The sequence below is a fragment of the Aethalodelphis obliquidens genome, unplaced genomic scaffold, assembly GCF_003676395.1.
Source record: "Aethalodelphis obliquidens isolate GAN/ISIS:26980383/991018 unplaced genomic scaffold, ASM367639v1 scaffold23, whole genome shotgun sequence".
NCBI classification, from domain to species: domain Eukaryota; kingdom Metazoa; phylum Chordata; class Mammalia; order Artiodactyla; family Delphinidae; genus Aethalodelphis; species Aethalodelphis obliquidens.
The window spans coordinates 15,895,153-15,919,023 of NW_020837967.1; the positions used below are offsets into that span (position 1 = coordinate 15,895,153).

General features: G+C 46.6%; 1 protein-coding gene across 30 annotated transcripts in view; it reads left to right on the top strand.

Annotated features, from left to right (window-relative positions):
- The window catches only part of KIAA1217 (KIAA1217 ortholog), a 326,984-nt gene that overhangs the window by 267,056 nt on the left and 36,057 nt on the right, over positions 1 to 23,871 (top strand). For 23 of the 30 annotated variants that reach the window (XM_027121823.1, XM_027121822.1, XM_027121824.1 and 20 more), the window contains 3 exons: positions 7,633 to 7,737; positions 8,214 to 8,263; positions 14,665 to 14,831. In XM_027121823.1, the coding sequence (XP_026977624.1) occupies positions 7,633 to 7,737; positions 8,214 to 8,263; positions 14,665 to 14,831 (322 nt within the window). The remainder of the gene's footprint in view (positions 1 to 7,632; positions 7,738 to 8,213; positions 8,264 to 14,664; positions 14,832 to 23,871) is intronic. The other 7 variants (XM_027121852.1, XM_027121849.1, XM_027121853.1 and 4 more) reach the window with 1 other exon arrangement.

The following is a 23,871-nucleotide window of genomic DNA, read 5'->3' on the forward strand; positions in this document are numbered from 1 at the left end:
TTCTTTATTCTGCTCCTTGGCAGTTATTTCCACCTTACTGTCTTCCAGCTCATTATTCGTTCGTCTACCCCCGTTATTCTGTTATTGATTCCTTCTAGTGTATTTTTTAGTTCAGTTATTGTATTGTTCATCTCTGTTTGTTCTTTAATTCTTCTAAATCTTTGTCAAACATTTCTTGTATTTTCTCGATCCGTGCCTCCATCTTTTTCCAAGATTCTGGATCATCTTTACTATCATTACTTTGAATTCTTTTTCAGGTAGGTTGCCTATTTCCTCTTCATTTATTTGGTCTTGTAGGTTTTCACCTTGCTCCTTCATTTGTAACATATTTTTTTGTCATCTCAATTTTTTTTTTTTTTAATGGGTGGGATTGTGTTTCTGTCTTCCTGGTTGTTTGGCCTGAGGCTTCCCGCACTGGAGTTTGTAGGCTGTTGGGTAGAGCCGGGTCTTGGTGCTGAGATGAGGACCTATGGGAGATCTCACTCTGATGAATATTCCCTGGGGTCTGAGGTTCTTTGTTAGTCCAGTGGTCCTGACTCAGAGCTCCCACCACAGGAGCTCAGGCCTGACGCCCGGCTTGTGAACCAAGATCCTGCAAGCTGCATGGGGTGGCAAAAAAAAAAAAAGGAGCAGAACAATAACAAAGAGTAAAAAATAAAATAAGATGAGAAAACTAACAGCTATGTTAGAAAAAATAAAAATATAAATGAAACAACAGCCAGAAGGTAAAACAGAACCACAGTAGCATACACACAAAAAACAAACAGCTGGAAAAGGCCTTGGCTGTGGGAGGCGGGGCTTTGGTGGGGGCGGGGTTTAGGCTGGGGCAGGGTCTAGGTTTAGAACCTGCATGATTGGGAAAGGCCCTGGGGTGGGGGGGGCTTAGGGTCAGCACGGCTGGAGGGGCCCAGGAACGCCTCTGGCCTCAAAGGCCAGAGGAGCAGGCCCAGGACCCCAGCAGGCTTTCTGGGCCCGAGTGGGCAGGGGAAACACTAGGTGCATTCCCCCCAGCCTCTGATTCCGGAGACTCCTTCCCTGTTTGTCTCTCCTCTTCTCACTGCCCTCCCCACCCGCCCCATGACCCGTGCAGCTGGAGGGGGCCCTGAAAGGCAGGGGACCAGGCCTGGAAGCCCAGCAGGCTTCCCAGGGCCCAGGTGGGTGGGGGAAACTAGCCGCATCTCCCCTGATCCTCCGATCCTGGAGGGCCCCTCCCTGTCTGCCCCTCCTCCTCTTCTCCCCCTCCCTACGCCCCTAGGACCAGCATGGCTGGAGAGGGCCCCAGAAGGCAGAGAACCCAGCCTGGGACCCAGCAGGCCTCCCGGGGCCTGATTGGGCAGGGGAAATGCTAGCTGCACTCTCCCCTGATCCTCCGAGCCCCCGAGGGTCCCTCCAGGTGTGGGAACCCCTCCCCTTTCCCAGCCACCCCTCAGGGGCACCAGTCCCATCCGGCCTCCTCTTTTCCTCCTACCCAGTCGCTCGTGGGTTCCTCCTGTCTCCTTGAGTGTCAAGGTCCCCCACCAGCATCTGGCAGGTGCCCTAGTTGTGGGGAGACGTGAACTCCGTGTCCTCCCACTCCACCACCTTGACTCCACCAAGCCCTTTGTTTTATTCACCACTAATGCCCCAGCAGTTAGAATTGTGTCTGGCGTAGTTGATGCCAGAAAAATCGTTGCTGAATGAATGAACTTGAAGGGATAAAAGGAAGCCTTACATATCCATCAGGTTTTGCCTGTTATAATGTGCTTGTGCATGTATTTTCTCCTTTGCCCTCCTTCCCCATGTCACTGTAGGAGGACAGCCCTGTGGCACAGCTAAGGCAGTTGTTCTCCTAGTTTGATGGTTGAGGAAACTGAGACTCAGAGACATGCAGTGATTTATGAGCACTGATTTGTACCTCCCCTTGAGTGTCTGTTGGCCGACTCAGCATGTCCAAAAACGAACTCCTCTCTTCCCATCTCGGTTATGACTACTTCTTTCATCCATTACTTGGGCCAAAAGCCTTGGTGTCTTATTGATGCCGTCTCTCACATTCCACATGGGACAGCAGAGGATGCTCTCGGAGCTGTATCCGAAGATGCCCAGACTCCAGCCCTTGCTCTCGACCTCACTGCCACCACGCCAGTCAGTTTCTTCTCATCTGTTCTGCTCCTCAGTCATTCAGGGGCAAAGTCATACCAGCAGAGGGACAGCAAGGCTGAGAGAGAGGTCAGGACAGTGGAGAGTATGTGAGGGGGTCTCCCAGGGTAAGGAGCAGGAAAATTAAAAGGAATTCCCACACAGTATTGATGGCTGGCAGTGAAGGAGGTAAGGCCAGCCTGCAGGCAAAGAGCTGGTTTGTGTGAATGGGAACAGAAGACAGCCGAAGATTGCTGTTCTTAAAGGGGATTTTGGAGTTTCAGTTCTAGAACGTAAAACTGTATCAAGTAAGAATTTAAGGTCAGAGAATGTCTGAAGAAGAGCTTGGGGATCCTAGTGCCAAATTTCTGAAAGGGTTATTGGTGCGAATGTTGAAGCTCTCAAAGGTCATGGCCTGGGGTGTGGCAGCCAGGAGGCCAACTTCCTGTGCTGAGGTCATCCAGGGATGTGTGGGAATTTCCTGGATGCTGGTAGGGAACTTCAGGATGAGTAATTCAGAACCCAGAAGCAGGGGAGATGTTGAGGGTTTGGACAGATGACGGATTGAAGTGGCAATGGGAAGATAGAACAGCCCTGGTCTCCTTTCTCCATGAGCAGAGGGCAGGGGGAGAGACAGCAGCCTTCAAGGTCAGGGTTTTAGATGATATTTCTTCATGAGCCTCTGTGTGCCTCGTCCTCCTCTAAGGACTGAGGATGCAAGAAAAGGTGCGAGATGTGGTTGTTATCCCCAAGGAGCATGCAGTGGTACCCAGGCAGTACTGTTGCCTATGAAATATTTAGAGGTACGTGTCATTGTAGCCCCGTTGCAATTACCACTAACTCTGTTAATATCTCCTCAATAAATCTAGGTGTTTCCATGAGAAGTTAAATTTATTGGGCATTTTTAGAAGAATGTCCTTAGTTATCAGCTCTTTCACCAATAGGTTACCTTTGGGCAGAAATAGAAAGCTCATGGCTCAGAGTCCTCCGTAAAGCTTTACCACAAATTCAGATCATTTGAATTCCAGTACTCTGTTGAATTCATCTAAAAACAGTGTCTTCAATTACTCTGGATTTTTTTCCCTCATAGCAAAGAATCGGGGCATGAACAAACAAGGGCATGGCCTAGCTTTCAGCCTGTTCACTATTCAAGTTTTGGGAAAAAAGCCTTCGGCACTGCCAAGACAAAAGGGTTTTAAGTCACTTAGATTGCTCCTAGAAAAAAAAATTGACTTTGTGAAAGGCAGGCATTGCTTAAGAATGATGACACTTGCCACGTCCACAGCAGCTCACATGGTACCTAGCACATATTAAGTGCTCAGAAATGTTTGTTGATGACTCATTGACCATTTATCACTTTCTGAAGGGGAGAGAGTTGACAGGGAATGAGCAGGAACCAGAAAAATAATTACAAAATATTAGAACTAGAAGGGAATGATGGACCACCTAGCAAGTACTCTCAGAAAGCCAGCCCTGGTTACTATAGTGTTTGCTGACTATCCTGTACCACTGCGTTCCAAAGTTAGTAACTGGTTACAAAGGTGAATGCGGACTTGGGACCTATCACATCAGCTTGGTTGGCTGGTGTCAGCCAGCTCCCCGCACTTCGGGATATTTAAAAACATTTCCTTAGGGGTTTATTATAGGGGAATTCCATTCTCATACTACTTGTTTTTTAATAGCCATTACTTTACCTAGATACACAATGATAAAGACTTAATTCAGGCTTAAGGAGGCCTCAGTCAGTCCAAAGACAAGTCCCCAGTCAAAAAACATTGAAAGTGAAAACTTAAAGTCGTATGAATGGACTCAACTGGCTAAAAATATCTCCCCAAATGCAGATTTTTTTTTTTTTTCCTTCGCTGGACTCTGCAGACAGAGAGCAGACCACGAGCAGACTGGGTTAACTTCATCTTCACAGGCAGACATGGGGCTCGCAGGAAAGCTGGTTGTAGCAACAGGAATTTAATACCGGGATCAGCACGTTCTCTGGATTGGATTTGAATTTTTTATTAATATTATGCTTGGACCCCGAGAAAATTCATTCAGCCAGCCCGACTTATGACACTAAATGACTAGTTAACCATACGTACTAATCACATAAATATGGTTTATGGAATGATATAAAATGGTTTCTGAAATCACTTTTAGACCATCTTTTCAACAGTAATTATACCTGCCCTGGAATACCTTAAACCAAGTGATACTGGCAACAATTAACTTAAGCATCTTTAGTCTTCTGATGATTATCGTACAAAATTGCCACTGCAATAAAATGACAGGGTTGTTTTAATTTCTCTTCTTCCACTGCATTTCTCTTTTTTCCCCTTTCCCATTAAAACATACTTCATAACATTTCATCATGGGAGAAGTCTGCCTAAGTTTCCAGTTGCTGAAATTTAGTTAAACCATAAAATTGTTTCCAGATTACCAACCATGAAATGGAAAGACAATCTTATTTATGAATTTATAAATCAGATAATCTCCCTCAAATGAATCCTGAAACCAGAAACACTTTGATGATTAAACAGGAGGGGAAAAGTTTTCTCATTACCATGTGTCAAATACAAAATTGTATTTCTGTGAAGTGGATTTGGCCAAGACAGTGGAACACGCATGTGCAATCCGTGTGCACAGCGCCTGGGGCATGCACTGTTTCCTGAGCAGGGGGAGAGAATCGCTCTCCCTCGACCGTCAAGCTCAAGTGTACTGAACTCTCAAGGTTCTGGCAGATCATGTCTCCTTCCTGGTGACCCCACTGGTGACATAGCCTGGCGGAGGCCACCCAAGGAGCATCCCGTCCTGTCCTCACAGATACAAAAAGGAGAACAAGCGTGTGGATATCTGGACTAAACGCAGGGCTGTTGCTCTGCAGCATCCAGACCCTCATCCTATGTCAACGTCATCCCTGGGTAGTCAGGAGACTGGGGCGCCGTTTGGGAGTTTTCTTTCTCTGCATCCTAAAACCGTTGTCTAGGGGAAGATGGGTGAGAAGCCAAGTACCTGCTGAGCCAAGGCGGATGCCAAAGGCGTGTACGAAGCCCTGTGGACACCCCTCTGAGAGGACCCACCTGTGCTGAACCACTCGGCAGTTCTCACCATGGTGATGAATCTGTTGATGGTCAACGTCTTGAATCTGGAATGATTCTAGTGCTTTGTTTCAGTTTTTAATGCTGCTGCCCTCCTTTGTTAGACCAGTTAATGAAAGCTGGTGACCAGAGAGGGACCAGAGAGTACACTGATTTAGCCCTAATCAGGACCGTGCCTAGGCCAGCACTGGAATCCGTCTGCCGTTTCTCTCCCACCAGACTCTTGCTTATTCTCTGCATCTGTGGACTTACCTACTGTTTACATCTCTTAATGTGATTGTCTCTTGAGTGTAGTCAGTCTCCGCACCTTCGTATCCTGCACTACAGCTTCACAGAACCCGTTAAGCCTCTTCCTAACCAAAGCTGTCTAGACCCTAAGAATGTCCTGCCATTTTAAAAGAAATGAAATCCTTTGCATTTGCCTAGGATTGAATAAGAGCGTTAAACTCGTACATCTCGGGGTAGCTCTCTGCCACTCTTAGGGTCTTGAGTTTGGCTTCCAGCCTTACTGTGGGAAGAATGGGCGTTCTGGACAACTTCTACCTGGAACTCAGCAGGTCCTCCCAGAAGTGGTCCATTTCCCAAGAGCTCATTTGTGTGAGTCTGTACCCCTGACACATGGAGACAAGCCACCACCCCATCGCTTCTGAGCTGCCATGCAACTTGGGTCTGATAAACTTGGAATCTCCCATGGGTATTTACTAACCTGCTTTCGTGAGTGGAATTTCTTACTTATTTTTCTCTTTGGCAATGCCCTGCTTAATGGCAGACAGGCCGCCAAGAATACACGTATAGCTGAAAATGCTCTGCAGCTCAGAGGTTTGGCGTTCACAGCTATGCCTGAAAACACTTGCAAAGTCATTCCGGGTAGATGCATATCTCTTCTCACTGTTTGAGATTTCTTCTTTCCACACTATTAGAACAAAGAGACCATACTATTAATGCTTAATTTTTTCCCCCCAGTGGGTTGACAACCATTAACTCTCCAGACTGCACGACTTACATCCAAGAAACCCAGTATTGTGACACAACCGTCCATTTTAAACTAAAGAAAATGCATGGAATTCTGAAGTCAGAAGCTTGCGATTGTGAAATGACTCTCAATGGGTTTTTTTTTACGGCACTAAGAGTTATATTCCAAAGGCAAAACGCAAGACCAAAAAGTTGTGTATGAACAAAATTACCCTTGAAAGTCCTCTTGATTGCCATGAAGTTCAAGATACAGATACAGCATCTCTCGTGAAGTCCAGCATATCAGTTATTTTGTTCTAGTGAAAGAACAGACCCCATGACTCTTTCTGTTGGGTACCAGGTAAAGCAGTTGGCTTGTATTTAAAAACCACAGTGTCTGAAAGTGCTGTTTGTAGCCCAGGAATCATCACCATTGCTCATACTACAAGAGGCCCATGGGACTGAGACCCCCCGTGAAGAATGGGGTCCCTTTTCTGTCTCAGGCTGGGACTAGACACTTGCTGATGGCATACGATGGCAGTCCAGGTGTCCACACTGTTCTGACTCTTCTCCCTTCTCTCTTTTATTGTCTTGAACTACCAAGTAGGTGTAACTGAATTCACATGCCAGTGCGTGTGTGATGGCTGTCCTTAGCAGAGGTCACTCTGTGGTGGTGATTTGATAATGTGTTGGGAATACTGGGAATAGTTCCTTGGCGCTGCCGTTGTCTGACGTACAGAAATGGGAGCCAGTTTCAAAAGCTACATGAATTGTGCATAGCCCCGGAGAGCCCTGAACAGAGAGGTGTGGTGTCTGTGCATAATATCAAAATCGGGAAGAGTTTTTATTTAGGTCTTGAGATAACCGAGTTGTTAGGGGTATTTGTTTTCCTGCTTGATCCTGTAAAAGCCCCCAGGTTCCTATGACATTGAATTGAGGACCCTCTACCCTCAAGGAAGACATTGATGTCAAGCACACTTTTCCGTGTTCGTAAGAGACATTCGCTTTGTGTTGCTCTTGGGCTTTACAACAAGTTTTACTCCAGACACACAACGAACATCTCCATCGTTTACACCAAAGTCAGTCAGCAGCCTCCCAGCTGCGGGGAGGAACACAGCTCAGAAGTGGCCTAGGGTCCCCCTGGTGCAGAGGTCAAATAGTAAAAGAAGGGCAGAAAGGCTCAAAAACACAAAGATGCACAAAGAGAATTATTTCCAAGCTTTTCCGTTTTCCATGAGGCCTCTGCTGGTCTGTCCAGTGTCTTTTCAGTAAGGTCATCGGGTTAATACTAAACTCTGTCCATCAAATCTTGAGCTCAGTGGGAATTTGCAGGCTCGGTAGCTTCCCCGAGCCAGGTTGGGGTGAACTTTGGAGGCCTGCTAAGTGGAACTTTTATAACCCTCAGATGATCATTCACCTAGACGAACCAGTCTGAAAGTCAACATAAGCTTTAACAAATAATTCTCTTGTTTTACAGAGAGAGGATGCAAGCCATGGAGAAACAGATTGCCAGTTTAACTGGCCTTGTTCAGTCTGCGCTTTTTAAAGGGCCCCTTACAAGTAATAGCAAAGATGCATCTAGGTAAAAAAAAAAAAAAAAAAAAAAAAAAAGGCAAACCAATTCAAAGTAATTCAATCTGTTTCTCTTTAATAATTAAGATCATTCATTCATTCCAATCGTTTTCTTGTAATCATTTCAAGGCTGAAAATACCCGCATCTCTATGAATCATGGTTTGTTTGCTTGTCTATTTCTGGTAATTCTTTGGCCCAAGAAGGGTAAATGGGCTTCCCAGTGCATGTGGCTTCATGGACCACTGTGCAGTGCCTGCCGCCACCATCCACATGTATCCACATCCTCCGTCATCTGAGGGCCATGAGCGTGCCTCAGCTGCACACCTGGGAAGCCTTTTCCATCCCGGCCAGTAGTGGTGCTGACGCTGAAATACCTTCATTGCTTAATACCCTCACTAGCTGCTGCTGATTGCTTAGAATAGTGAATGGAAGGGGGGGACGCATTTGGGAAACCGGATCGCTGACTCTCTTTTTCTTTCCTTCAGCGAGAAAGTGATGAAAACCACAGCCAATAAGAACCACACAGATGGTGCAGGTGAGTGTCCTCCAGACCTGCAGGAGGCCTGGACGGTGCCTTTGATGAGCCTGGTTTGCTTCCAGACGTATTAACCTCTCCCCAAGTCACCTGTTTGATGCAACTTCAGAGGCTCTGGGGTAACTCCCTGCACCACCCCTTCCCTGCTTAATGCTGAAATTCCGGATGAGTCATTAATTTGCAGGGGGCGGTCTTTAGTCCTCTCCCTTCAGTCTTCATTCATTTATTCACTTCCTCCTTCATTTATTCATTTATGAGGCCATATATCCAACAAATGCTTATATGCCTGATACTGGACCAGGGCAGTGGACATCACTAGGACAAGGCTCCCTGCTCCCTAATCCGATGCAGAAAATGGATCTGGAACAGGTCATTATATGTGTGCTGAGTGTTAAGAAAAAGTGCAGGATGAATGTTTACCCAACAGAGCTGGCCTCAACCAAGGCCATTTCCCTGAGGAAGTAAAACAAACTGAGGCCGAAAGGATGAGGACAGAAGGAAAGAGCCATTCAAGTAGAGAGCAAAGCATGTACAGATGTTGTGGTGAGGAATTTAGATACTATTCTAAGTGCAGAGGGAAGGCAGTGGAAGGTTCTACAGCGGGGAAGGGCCTCAGCCCAGCTGCAGGATGTGACCGGATGAGAAAGGGGCACGAGCTGATAGGGTGCCCCCATGGGTCAGGGCAGGAGAAAGAGGCGTGCTTGGACCAGGGCCTGCTTTCAAATGCCAGCATCCCCTCAAAGAGGCCCCAGTTATAGCCCCTGTGCCCTTTACTAGTATCCAGGTATATTTGATGTCCATCTTATCCTGCAGACTCAAGGTGGGCCTCTCTCAAGAATATGAAGTCTTCCCTTCCCTTGGGTTAGAAATAGAAATCGCCACCAGGGACATGCTTGGCTACTGAATTACTCAGAAAGCATGTGGCAAGTTGGGTGAAACCCCTGATTTGGAGGAAGCCCCACAGAGTGTAGTGCCACACGGTAGAATGGACAGAACTGGGGACTTCAGTTGAGACGTCTATTGGTCCTGGTTCCGCTCCAGCCAAGTTCAGGCCCTTCAGCCGTAAAGCCAGCAGGGCTGCTCTTCCAGCATTCCAAGTCCTCATGGTATTGGTTGGTTTACTTAGAAATCAGTCAGTGACCTTGGTGGCAGCCAGAGAATCGTTTCATGGAAATTGCTGAGCTTGTCTTCATAGCAACTGCCAGGTTGCTTTGGAGATATTTATTCATCTATTTTCTGATCTATTACGAACCTACAGAAAAAAAGGCACTTACTGAACTCGTAGAAACAGCAGAAGGGTGGTTGCCAGGGGTGGGGGACATGGGAGATGTTGGTCAAAAAGTACCAATTTCCAGTTAGAAGATGAATAAGTTCTAAGGTACAGCATGGTGATTGTAGATAACAGTGTTGAACTATATACTCGAAAGTTGCCAAGAGAATAGGTCTTAAATGTTCTCACCCCAAGAAAGCCATGGTAATTATGTGACAGGATGGGCGAGTTAGATGATAATCATGTGGCAATGTGTAAGTGTATCCAATCTACACATTGTACACCTTAAAGTTGTACAGTGTTACATGTCAGTTATAACTAATAAAGTTGGGGGGTTGGGAGGGGGAAGCTACCAAACACTAAAACATTTCACTCCTCTGGATTCTATTCTAGAAATTATTCACATCCAATACCATTGTTCTAATCGATATGTACGTGCTGTTTTGTATTCTTCTTTATTCCTTTTCCCTTTTGGTAAAATAATAATTAATAGTAATAATAGGAAGCATTTAGTGAAGTTTCCTATGTACCGGGCACTGTTGTAAGTGCTTTTCTAAGCTGAACTTGTTACCCCCTGACGCAGCCTCGTGGGACAGGTACATTCATGATTCCCATGTTCCAGATGACGACACTGAACACACATCCACACACACATGACACACATCAGCGTGCTCCACCAAGCATGACGTGCTATCTCATGACATCACGATACCTCATCCTTTTGTGTTAAGGTGCCCCAGTCCCTTTAAAGAAATGTAGGTTGCTTCGTTTTGAAAAAGTTTGCAAATGTCTTTTTTGAAGCATGGGGGAAGGAGCAGGTGTCATTTCTTTGGGATGCATTTCCCAGAGTGGAGTTAATAAAGCCAAAGGGACAAACAGCTCAGTGGCACTGGTGACACATGCCAGTTCTCTCTTCTGAAAGGCTGGGCCAATTTTCGATGCCACTGGCAACACACACGTGGGTTTGCTCCCCTGCGTCTCTGCTGAGGTTGGTCTTTGTCATTCTAATCTGTCGGCTACATGTGGTCCACAGGGCTTTCGTTGCCATAGCAGCCTTGTACGGCGTGCAAAATATGTTCTTCCAGAATCCTACGAAGTTAGCGACGAGGAGTATTATCCCTGTTCTGTAGACAAGTACACGGAATTATGTAGTAAGTCAAGGAAGCTCATTTGGCCAAGGGTACATGAAAAAGGGAAACCCAGACTTGCTGTTACTTTAGGAATATTTGGTTGACCATGGGTATAAGAGAACAGAAGGAACTTCCCATTTCACAGTCATAGCCTGTGTTTTATAGTGTATTATATCATTTAAACACATAACCCTGTAAAGAAGATGTTAGCTGTGGAGCTAGTAAGATTCGCAGCCAGTCTGGCCAACCCCAAACCCATTAAATTCCCATCAAATGTGTACTTAATAAGATTTATATTAAGATATACCTGACTGAAGTAAGTTACCTAAGAGCAGACTTGGTAGGAGGAAGAAGAGGCTATTGCCTGGAGAGGGTGAGGTGCAGGGAAGGGAGGTTCTGAGGATAAACTGCCTGACTCTCCTCCCTAGACTAGAATGTGACCACCCCACATGTGGGTTCGGAGAGTGGGTCCCAGGTCCCGTGACTAATCTGAAGCAGAACTCATTTACCACTCGGGGTCTGCACCCACCAGATCAGCTCCATCCATAGATTTTGGGGCACCTGCCTATAGCTCTCAGCCTGTCACCACTGCCACCTGCTGCCACTCCAGGTGGGGCTCCTCCCCCTCACTCTGCTTAGAGAAATAATCACAGCTAGGGCTTCCCTGGTGGCACAGTGGCTAAGAATCCGCCTGCCAGTGCAGGGGACCCCGGGTTCGAGCCCTGGTCCAGGAAGATCCCACATGCCGCAGAGCAACTAAGCCCGTGCACCACAACTACTGAGCCTGTGCCCTAGAGCCCGCGAGCCACAACTACTGAGGCCCAGGTGCCTAGAGACCATGCCCCGCGACAAGAGAAGCCACTGCAGTGAGAAGCCCGCACACCGCAACGAAGAGTAGCCTCCACTCACCGCAACTAGAGAAAGCCCATGTGCAGCAACGAAGACCCAACACGGCCAAAAATAAACTAAATTTTTTTAAAAATTAAAAAAAAATAATCACAGCCAATCACAGTGGGGTCCTTCTGTGCCAGACACCAGGCGGAGCAGTTTATGTGTTAATTCCATCATCCTGCACAATCACCCTTACAACCATTTTACAGATGAGGAAACTGAGGGAGAGAGAGAGAGGTTAAGTCAGTTGCCCAAGGTCACACAACTAGGAAGTGGATGCTGAGAATGACTTCCAGGTTTCTGGTTTAAATACTTGAGTGAATAATAGTGCCATTGGCTAAAATGAGTTCAAAAGAGATTTGGGGAAAATAAGTAGAAATAATAAATTCAACCTGCTTGTGGAAAAGTCCTGTAGCAGCATGAAGGTATGGGGACGGGGCTGTAAAGAGAATCGTGTGCTGGAGGCAAAGATGTGGAGGACCTTGGCGGGTGGCGTTGTGGAAGTGACCTCCCTTGAAGTCATGTCCAGTGAGAGAAGAAGCAGGCCAGGATTCAGAAGGTTGGCCGAGGAAGAAATTAGGAAAGAGGCTGGCCGAGATGGGCTGTGGAGAGGGAAGAAGACGAGGGAAAGGAAAGTTTCAGTTACTGAGAAGGAAAGGAGTGACTGACGAAGCCCAGCATCACATCAGGGTGCCATGATGGCAACGCAGCGTCTGTTGGATTGACAGCTGACCACTGGCCACCTTCTAAAGGGCCAGTGCAGTGAATGATGGAGTTGGAAACCGGACTTAGTGGATTAAGAGGTTATAGATGAGGAAATTTTATACATGAGCATAGGTTCCATAAAGAAACTCGGTTGTGAAAGACATTTTAAACCCGTTATTGGTACTCGATTCTCGCAGATGGCGCGTAAACTTGAGCCTCTCCTCCACGGAGGATGTCGGCAAGGTGCAACGGTGACCTCAGGATACACGAGGAGAAGCACGATTGTTGAAGGAATATGTGCCTTCATTTGGCTGAGGAATTAGCAGGACGGTTCTCATTAGCGAACAGGAGTAGCTGGCTAGCGCAGTGTCATTTTTGCTGGAGAAACACCTTGAGGGTGTCATCATTTGTACAGATGAAGTTGTGTGGTGAGGGTAGGTGGGTGTGCGTGCACGCGTGCGTGCGTGTACACACGCACCTGTGCCTGAGAATGTGGAGTGATGATAAAGTAACCTGAGTCTTAAAGGAAGACTTCCAGTTCATTGTCATCCCCTCAGAATACTTGTTCTGGAAGGTGCTGTGTTAACTCGGACAGGCTGCTGTTACTGGAAATGTTACTGGATGTTCTTGCACTGAGGACCTTCACAGTTAGGGAACCCTCTTTGGAATAACTACAGAGATGGCAAATCCTGCTCTTTCGAGGGTGACGTTGATCTGGGGGATGGTCAATAGTCGGTCAGAGTCATGACTGGTGATGACGCAAGTGGCCAGTTGGGCTCATAAAGATAACAAAAAGCTCACCGTCTGGTCTGCTGGGTCTCCTTTGTAAATCCTTCAAATGCTTTCCCATGTGTTCCCCCGACTCTCCAAGGGGGCCACGAGAGCTGGGAGACCAGTTCTGTTGGGACGGGCGCCCAGGGGTGAGGAATTTGGTGCTCCGTCAGCTCTCCGTTGGCACTGCTGAGGCCACGCAAGTCAGAGGACGGTTTCGAGGCACTTCCTTGCTCACTGGTGCACCGTCCGTAGCCGTGGCAGCAGCTTGCGGGGCTGTGCAATCTGGGGAAGGACAGGTTTCCACGGCTGTTGAGCCTAGATGGAAAGAGAGGCTGCTGTGCTCTAAGCTCTCCAGGTGCACAGAGCAGCGAGAGGTTCTGCCGTGCAAGGCCGGCCTGAACTAAGCAAACCTTCCACTTTGTCCCTTACAGGAAAGAGAGCTGAACAGCCCCTTCAGGTGTGAGTGAGTTGTGTGTGTCTGTGTGTTGTGGATTCCTTGTCTTCTCTCTACTTGAAGCTCTTCTACAGTAATTGCATTGTCCTAAAAAGGAACTAGCCTCTCCTTTTGATTCCCACACCTCGCCGATCCTGTGAGCGCTACCTGGGATCCTTTGGGGGACATTTTTAAAACAGACTTGGTCAAATCAGGCCCTTCCCAGATGGACTTAGGAACTACATGAGGATGATTTAAGTTGCACTCGGGGAGCAGAGGTTTATGGCAGCAACCAAACTGTTGTGGAAGAGTTTCTCTCTGCTGCCTTTTTTTTTGATTCTTCTCCTCAAGAATATTCGCGTCATGCCTGATTTTCTCACTAAAGGAGGTGTACGCAGAGGTCCTGCTTCCTTGGGGCTGGAAACCCGAAGGGAGTACCCAGTTCCTATTAGTTTCCCCTTGGTGATCGGCCAGATCTCTGCCCAGAACTAAGTGGGTGTTCTTGGGATACATCTGCCTATAGGGAATAGTCACAGGAAGCAGCCTGTGTTAGGGCCCAGAGTTTTAAGTTATTTTTTCTATTATAAAATTATAGGGAATTCCCTGGTGGTCTAGTGGTTAAGACTCCGTGCTACCACTGCAGGCGGCATGGGTTTGATCCCTGGTCTGGGAAATAAGATCCCACAAGCCATGCGGTGCAGCCCCCCGCCAAAAAAGTTATAGATACTCGCTATGCAAATTTTAAAATACAAAAAGTGGTGATATCAAAAATAGAAAACTCACAGAATACCACCAGCTAAAGTTACTGTTAACACTTTGTTATATGTACATCTGTCTTTTTTCTGTGCAAACCCGTGTGTTTAAAGAAGACACATGGATAGATAGACAGACAGCTAGGTTCCTTAATATGGCATCATGTTGTACATACCGCTCTGTGATCTCCCTTCCTATAGCACCAAACTTCTAGAACATGACTTCTACAGACTACACCCTATAACATTGCATGCACGTTCCTTAATTTATTTAAATTCGATTCCCTCTTTTTGCCCTTTAGAGAACCAGTGTCATTTTTTACGATTCTTTTCATCATGAAGGAAATGGGCATTTGCAGAGTTCCCGGTAGTCTGTTGGGATGGGACTTGAAGCTTAGACTTTCCTTCCTGGCCTTCTCAGGGACTCTGCTGCTCTTTTCTCCTAGGAACTCCCCAGGTTTCCGGCGGGAAGCCTCTTGGCACCCTGGAGTCCTCGGGGCCACCCAGCCAGCTCCCGCCTGCTGCCACCTCCGCCGCCCACATGAGCCTGCTCGACATGAAGAGGAGTGTGGCCGAACTCAGGCTCCAGCTGCAGCAGATGCGACAGCTCCAGGTACAGACCATGTTCCCTGTGGATGGTGTCCGCTGACTGAATGGCCCACAGTCAGCTTCCTCCTCCTCCCATCGGCCTCCTTCCACATCCCTGGCCCCACGGCACCTTCTCGGGGTTCTTTCCACCATCCTTTCTAGGGATGACTGAGGACCAGGTGCAGGCGCCGTTCCGCAGTGGTCTCCTCTCCCACGCACATAATCTTGGTCTAGAACCTTCCACTGCAGTGGTGGTCTGTAGCCTCTTCTCTAAGCTGGGTATGCTTCTACACACGAAAAAAGCATTAAGCCTGTGCTTTTTGGAGGAGAGCTGAAAGCAGAAGAGCCCGTGGAGCGTTCTAAAGCCAGTTACGACTTCCTGCTTCACAGTGTTTAGCTCTTCCCCACTGAGCATGTGCAAAGGTGCTGCGGGCAGCTCAGGTGTTTTGCAAGGAGCTATGATGTGTTTAGAAATAGGAGTTCAGACCGGAGGGTGAATTCCTAAGGAAGAGGAGCCATCATGGATGGCTTGAGAAGAACATCTGCATTTTATTTGGGTAGGTGTGTGCGCCGCGATATTCTCCTGACTCGCTCCCATTGTTAGGAATCTATGCACTACACAGGAAGCAAAGGGCAGGGGGAAATGACCCTTCGTGTCACGGGTCTTGGTGAACAAATCCCATAAGTCTGACGAGGCAGGGTGGTGAGGACCTGGGAGGAGGGTGTACCTTTATGAGATCATCTGTCTGCACCACGGATGAGTCTCCCGTCTCTCTGCCCTTGGTGGCAGGTTGATGAATGTGCATGTAGTGCTGGCTTAGGCTATACCCAGGCGTCCTCCTGGACTTCGAGAAGCTCCCAGTGCAAACGTTAGTACAAGGCACACGTAGCCAGGAGCAGCCATACAGCTATGGTGCCCTCCGTGGGTTGCAGGCTCCTGTGCTGGTGCGTCCGGGAAGGAAAGGGCTTCAGAGCACAGCTGCTCTCTCCCTTCAGCTCGCCGATGCACGAGTCCTGCATTTTCCACAGCCTGAGTAAAGCTTAGAAGATGATTTCCCCTTGCCCTCTACCTACTGGAGAACAAACAGGAGGGGAAGGTAGCTTGAGAGCCTGCCTTGAGGTCCCATCACCGAGCAGGCTGCTCATGCTTAGGTCCCCAAAGGCTACTCTGCCTCTCAGGCAACGTCCCAGATTCCTGGACAGCCCATGCAAATTCGCTTAAATCCTCTTCTGAATCGTGTCACCGGGGAAGTTCCCCATCCTTTACGTTCGCTCCTCCTTGCTTTGTGATTTTAAAGACACTTTGCAGTGAGATGAAGTGTACAGGTTGGGCTGAGGGCGTGTGCAGGGTGCCAAAATCCAGTGCCCACAGTGCCTGGCGTTAACTTGAGTGGACGAGGGACAGTGACAAGTGGCCTCTCTAAAGGACAGTTGCCACTCAGCCCCAGGCAGCTCTTGACCTGGTAGAAGGAGAGTCCATTGTTTCTAGATGTTTCAGTATTTCAAGAGAATCTGGAGGTTTTATATAAAATACCTGTACTCATTCTAAAAATGTTGGAAGGTAATTTAAAAATCAGTTCTTTCGTACTCTGCAGGCCAGAGAGGGTCTGTGGGCTCCCAGGTTCTTACCTGGAGGTTGTGGAGGTTAAGCCCCCATCTTGCGCTGCATCTGCCTTTTAGTGCCACCTGCTGGTCATTTGGAAATTGTGCACTCCTGGTTGGACCTTCACAAGAAAAAAACTCCTAAATGCGTCGTGTGTATGGTAGTTCCTACTGCTTTCAAAGGTGAGCATCTGCTGGTTTGGGGCACAGGGGGAATTGCCCTGAGGTGTGGCGAATTTGATACCTAGGCCGTGATGTGTGAGGCTGCAGCATCACCCTGCTGGTGGCCGGCAGTGTTTGGTCCTCTGGCCAGGAGGGAGGGCTCTCCCACTTGCCGCTCCTTGTAACCCATGAACTGGGGAGGCTCAGTTGCAAAATCACAGCTTCTCAAACAAAGAGGTTCTCTAGTCAAGTCCGGGACACTATCTTAACCACGCAGTTTTCTTTATTGCCCCGGAGCTGCTCAGCTTTCCTGGTTTCTGGGTAAAGGACACCGAGCAGGTGTGCTCTTGAGCTGAGACTTTGGTACAGTTCTAAAGCACAGGCACGTGGGGGAAGAGAAGCACTTTGTTTCCTAACCTGGATGCTCTTATTTCTACCTTGGTCTTGGCATCCTCCGTGCCCCCATCAGCTTTAAGGGGAGTCTATTTGAGACAAAACCAGTTTAGAATAATTAAGCTATCTCAGCACCAATCCCCCCTCAGCACATGTATTATACACCAAAAGTAAAGTGCAACCCCCCAAAATGATTATAAGCCCAATAATGGAGCTATGATTAGAGAGCTCCGAAACTCCAGAACAGTCTCAAAAGAACAAAAATTGAATTAGAAATTCAAATGTTCTTTGAACTGTGTTATAAAATAGTGAAAATGAATGAAATCTGTTTGTGCTTGGCAGCCGGCTCCAGTAATTAGATAATTAAATCAATGGGGAAATCCTAGACTGTCAAGCATAGTCTATTTGAGCATTTCATTTGCAGAACTGATGGATTATTCTCCAAAGCAGAAATTTGATGCAGGCATTGTGGGGCGTATAGATTTAAATAGAGCAAAGAGAATGTTGAGGGAGGTGAAGGAGGCTGAGAAAATGATGCAAAAAAACGTGAAAACTTCGCTCCTGTCTTCCTGCTCACCAGTCTCGCGTGAGTTACCAGTCTCAGAGAACGGTTCTTAATCCTGGCTATGCATTAGAATCACCTGAGGGCTTTCACAGACATGTTGATACCCAAACACCCCTGCCAGAGTCTGACTTCATTGGTATGGGTCAAAGGCCAAGCACTGGTGGTTCTAGAACGTCCCAGGGTGAGAACTACTGCTCTCAGATAGTATGAACTCTCAGTCCATTGAGATGCCTTTTGGAAATTGAGATCTCAGCGAGCTGTCACAAGGGGTGAGGCAGAAACACCCTGTAAGCATGAAAAACACACCCAGTGGCTTCAAAGCCCCGATTCTAAACAATGCGCCTCATTCCCAGTGGCTAATCAGACGTATTCTCTGCTCAGTCATAAACGATAAGAGCTATATGGAACTTTTACATTGTGATGGTCCCACTCCCAGGTAAGGGCTGCACCTGCAGTTAGCTGGCAACAACGGAAAAAGAGACAGGGGAAGGTCTGGCACCTAATAAATGTGCCCTTCAAAAGATGATTGTCTACTACCTTTTCTGGTATGATGTAGAAAGAAAACAAAAGTGATGAGCTGCATCTTTTTTCCAAAATGCCACCATACTTGGGTTTTACTAAGGTCGTCCAGTATCCACAGAAGTGGCTGCAGTTCTGCCCCCCTTTGTGGGCTTGAGGGGAGAGAGAAATTTCTGGAAGAGCGGGTTCAAGTTCCTCGGGGGTGCAGATGAGACTTGGCCTCCTTCTCCAGTTCCCACAATTTTTTTCTTTGTCCCTTATCTCTTCCTTGTGCTTCCCGATAAACTGAAAATTATTCTGAACTTGGTGTTCCATTTTTAAGACTACTGAGAATTTACTGTGTGTTCCCAAGAGAGGGAAGAGGTAAGACATCAACATAAAAAAGAAACATAGCAGGACACAGAGCCATTGTACTTGAAATGATATAATTCAGCAGTTATCTTAAGGTGTCTTTTCATAAGATAGTGCCTCAGAAAAATGTGCCAGAGTCTCCTTTATCTTCTGACATTCAAAGTAACGGTCATGGGAATGTGTGTCGCTGAGGAAAGCACTCGAGAGGTTGGCCTGTGCTGAGCAGGCCTATTTCTCCCCACCAGGCAGAAATAATCAACGGAACTAGCACAGGAGTTGACAATCAGGCTGCCATACAATGTATCAAGCCCTAGATAGACCTGCACACAGAGGCTGTCTAAGACGGGGCAACATCTCCCAGATAACACGTGCTTGTGAAAAGGCATCCGATACCTGGTTCCCTACAGCCTGGGGAGCTAAGCTGGGTGGTCAGGAGTCATTCTGGGGTCTGGCTGTTAGGAAACTTCCTGACCTGTTGTACAGCCACTGTTTACTGTCACTGCTGGACAGCAAAATCAGTTCAATTAAACGACACTGTTGGCAAGACCGACGGTCTTAAATTTTACCTGAGAAATCAAATGAGTATGTGAGGTACGTGTCCATTTTGAGGTGGGGGGAATTAGGTTTAGGCAGTTTCCTAGCTTCTCAGTGAAGCTGATATGGATAACTTGTTTGGGCCACTTAAATTTTTAATAGCGAAGAGCGTTACTTCCGTCTGAGTATTTTTGTAAAAACATCAAGGCACAGAATAAACTGAAGTTTCCAGAGATGAAGGGATAACTACAACTGTGCTTGCCTTCCTCCTGTTGACATCTAGAACACTGAAAAATAAGTAAATGTGTGAAACAACTCTATTCAGACATTGGACAACAGACAACACGGAGTGTGATCCTTAGGAGAACGGAAGGAAAGGAGGTGAAACCTGTAACTTCCTCAGCTTTCTGTCTGGGGACACTTTTTAGACTGTGACGCGGAGAGGGATAACCCAGAGCACTGACCATCCAGCTGAGTTGAGGGTAAAGAGCTGAAGCAGCTAGAAGTTGTGGAGCGAAGTACCAAATAAAAGGAAGGTCTGCGGGAAAGAATTATGTAAATCTGTGGATCTGTTGTCTACCAGTAATCCAAGCATGTGTATTGTGAAAGACCACTAAGCCAGACACAAAGTGGGAGGCTGTACGCCAGAAATTTCCCAGAGCTCACACAGGGAGATGTTTATGTCTTAACCAGCAGGCACAAAGAGGTTTTATTAATCACCTGGGGCATTCAGTAGCAATCAGAGAAAGGCCATGCTTCAGTCTTAAGACTAAACTAGCCCTAGAGTAAAGGCTACCCTAGATTCACCCTGACAAGGCTTAAACACAAGCTTCTAAAGAACAAAAATGGTCCACAAGGAGCTAACCTGTCTGCCAAAGGAAGTCTAACATCTGTAAAGGAAAACAACAAAACCCAGAACTCCGTGTCCAGCATTCAATCAAAAGTTACTAGACAGGTGATGATGCTGAGAGATGTGACCCATAAGCTTAAGAAAAATCAGTCAGTGGAAACCAATCAGAAATGACAGGGGTAATGAGGTCATCAGCAAGGACTTTAAAACCGCTGTGATAATCATTCTCAAGGATTCAAAGAAAAACATGAACACAATGAGACCAAAAAAAATGGAAGATATTTTAAAACTCTAAGTAAAACTTTCAAGAGCTGAAAAACACAGTATCTCAACAGACTTAATAGAAGATTAGTCACTGCTGAAACGAAATATCAGTCAGCTTGAAAAGATAGCAATGGACATGTCCAAACTGAAGGATAGAGAAGAAAAAGTCTGAAGAAAATGAACTGAAACTTAATGGTTCTTGGGACAATATTAAGTGGTCAAGGGGGAAGAGAAAATTACTAGAAGAAACAATGGCTGAAATTTTTCCAAATTTGATGAAAGCTGTAAATCTACAGACCAAAAAACTTAATAAGCTCCTAAAAGGATAAGCACAAATGTAACCACACCAAAAGCAAAAGCAAATTGCTAAAAACCAAGAATAAAGAGATAAATCTTAAAAGCAGCCAGGGGGAGGTGGAGGACACATTACATACAGGGAAACGTAAATAAGAACACTGACTTCTCAGAGACAAAAGTTAAGTCAAAAAACAATGGCATCACATCCTGAAAGTACTGAAAGTAAAAAACTCCTCCAGAAAATAGAGGACGCTTCCCAACTCATTTTACGAAGGCAGAATTACACTAAGAGCAAAACCAGTCAAAGATATTATAAGAAAAGAAAACCACAGACCAATATGCCTCATGAAAATATATGTAACAAATCCTTAACAAAGTAGGGCCAAGTGAATCCAGCAATATATAAAAAGGGTAATACATTATCCTGGATTTTACCCCAGGAGTCCAAGGTTGTTTTAATATGAAAAGAATGAGTCAATGTATTTGACCTTTTTAGCAGAATAAAGAAGACAATCATATCATTTCAGTAAGTGCAGGAAAAAATGTGACAAAATTCAATACCGATGATAAAAGCACTCAGCACTCTTGGGGTAGAAGGAAACTTTCTTAACCTGATAAAGGATGTCTGAAAATCCTACAGAAAACATTATAGTTAGTGGTGAAACACTATCACATTCTCCATAAAATCGGGACCAAGGCCAAAGAAGCCTTCTCTCACTTCTGTTTAACTCTGTACTGAATATCCTAGCAAGTGCAGTAGGGCTGGAAAAAGAAAAAATAGGCACGTGGATGGGAAAGTTAAAACTATAATTGGCATTACTCGCAAATCACAATCATGATTGTGTAATATCAAATCAAAAAAGAGGGCTTCCCTGTTGGCGCAGTGGTTGAGAGTCCACCTGCCAATGCAGGGGACGCGGGTTCATGCCCCGGTCCGGGAAGATCCCACATGCCGTGGAGCGTCTAGGCCCGTGAGCCATGGCCGCTGAGCCTGCGTGTCTGGAGCCTGTGCTCCGCAACGGGAGAGGCCACAGCAGTGAGAGGCCTGCGTACCGCAAAAAAAAAAAAAAAAAAAAAACCTTCCGGGGCCTTCTCTGGTGGTGCAGTGGTTAAGAATCCGCCTGCCAATGCAGGGGACACGGGTTCGAGCCCTGGTCCGGGAAGATCCCACATGCTGCAGAACAACCAAGCCCGTGCACCACAATTACTGAGCCTGTGCGCTAGAGCCTGTGAGCCACAACTACTGAGCCCATGTGCCACAACTACTGAAGCCCGCACGCCTAGAGCCCGTGCTCCACAACAAGAAAAGCCACCACAATGAGAAGCCCACGCTGCACAGCAATGAAGAGTAGCCCCTGCTCGCCGTAACTAGAGAAAGCCCACGTGCAGCAATGAAGACCCAACACAGCCAAAAATAAATTTTAAAAAAAGATGCTTCCAGAAATAAGTGAATATAAACAAGATCACCAGAATCAAGTCAATATGTAAAAACATTAAAATGTTAGTACATGCAACGTACTAATTGCATACAATAGAATGCCACTCAGCATGAAAAATAACTACTAAAACTCTCAACAGCATGGCTGGATCTCAAGAACAATATCCTGAGGGAAAGAAGCCAGACACAAAACATTTCATAGTGTGCAATTCCATTTGTATGACATTCTAGAACAGGAAAAACTAAGCTAGAGGGACAAAACGCATATCGGTGGTTTCCTTGAGCTGGGGGTTAGGAGATTGCGTGCAGAGTGTCATGAAGGAATTTCCTAGGGTGAGAACAAATGTTGTCTCCCTTTTTAGTGGTGCTTCCATCAGTGTATACATTTGTCAAAACTCATTGACCTGTGCACTTAAAATGGGTATATTTTCTAGTTTGTAAACTATACCTTAAATAGAGTTTTATTAACTGGAATTTAGAATCCCTGCTAAGCAAAACTAATTGTCATGTTTTTTTGTTTGTTTGTTTATTTATTTATTTACATTTTTGCGGTACACGGGCCTCTCACTGCTGTGGCCTCTCCCGTTGCGGAGCACAGGCTCCAGACGCGCAGGCTCAGCGGCCATGGCTCACGGGCCCAGCCGCTCCCTCCACGACACGTGGGATCTTCCCGGACCGGGGCACGAACCCGCGTCCCCTGCATCGGCAGGCGGACTCTCAACCACTGCGCCACCAGGGAAGCCCTAAATGTCATGTTTTAAAGTGCTGGTGACTAGTTTATCCGAAGCATTTAGTGAGAGATGTTGGCATACTTCAGCACTGCGTTTTACACATGCTGGAAGTCCTAGAGACAGTGGTAAGGACTCCAGGCAGGGAGGGCAGGGGACCAGGGGACAGTGGCAAGAGAACCTGTGTACGTCTTTATTCCTTCATGATTAATTCGTTGTTGCCCATGTGCCAGCCAGTGTGCTATGGGAATTCCCTGTTTAGTCTCTCTCTAGCTGGCTCCAGGAAGCCCCTCTTTCTGGGAAGGAAAATCATACAGCCTGGAACTCGAGGCGAGCCTCTCCTTGCCTCCGCTTTGAGTGGAATAATGTGAGTGTGATCTGACCCTGTTACCAGTTGAATAATTTGAATATTACATGCAGGTGTGTTCTTCTGATATGGCTGTAGACATCTCAGAAATGTTACACATCTGATCCGCAGCTGATTGGACCTGCGGATGCAGAAGCGTGACTGTGGAGGGTGGGCTATAAAGTTACACCCGGATTGTTGATTGCGTGGAGGGTGGGCACCCCACGCCTGCGCTGTTCAAGGGTCAACCGTATTGTCGTTCATACCTCAGATATGTGTTGGGTACCTACTGTGTGCCAGAAACTGCTTGTGGCTGGGAATAAAGCAGACATTGCTATGTCGTACTGTGTCTAGCAGATGGCGATTGGAAAATTACTGGGTCGAATTTGAAAGACCCTTTACTATTACTATCCCTTTTTCTGTTTTGGAGAGACACAGGGAGATTAATACATACGAACGCATTTCGTTCCAAGAGTGCGTTCATAAGTCTCATGCTGATTCTGCCCCCCCTACAACTGCTGAGTGACTCTTAACAAGCATCCTAACTTCTCAGGGCCTCACTTCTCCCATCTTTCAAATTTTAAGAATTTGAAATATTCTAGCAATAATTTCTGGCTTCATAGCCACTGTCAGTATCCACTGCTGATTAGACCATAACTTCATTGGAGCTTGTCTGTGAGACTTGGGCAGGAGGGTTAGGTGCAGAGGGCCGTGCCACACAGCGCATGGCACAGTGACATCATCTGTCCATTCCTGAGCCCTTTTCTTAGACCACAGTGCTCACCCTTAGTGGCACATCAGAATCATCTAAGGGCTTTAAAAAATTCTCAGTGCCAAGGCTGCACCTCAGACCAGTTAGAATCTTTCAGGGATGGACCTCGGCATCAGTCCTTTTTGGACACATTTAATTGTCTTCTTATTTGTGCCTTACGTATCCATTACCATTCACCCTCAACCCCCAAAGGAAATAGGTCTGTGGGACCTGACGCATGGCATTGAACTTGAGCGTACCATTT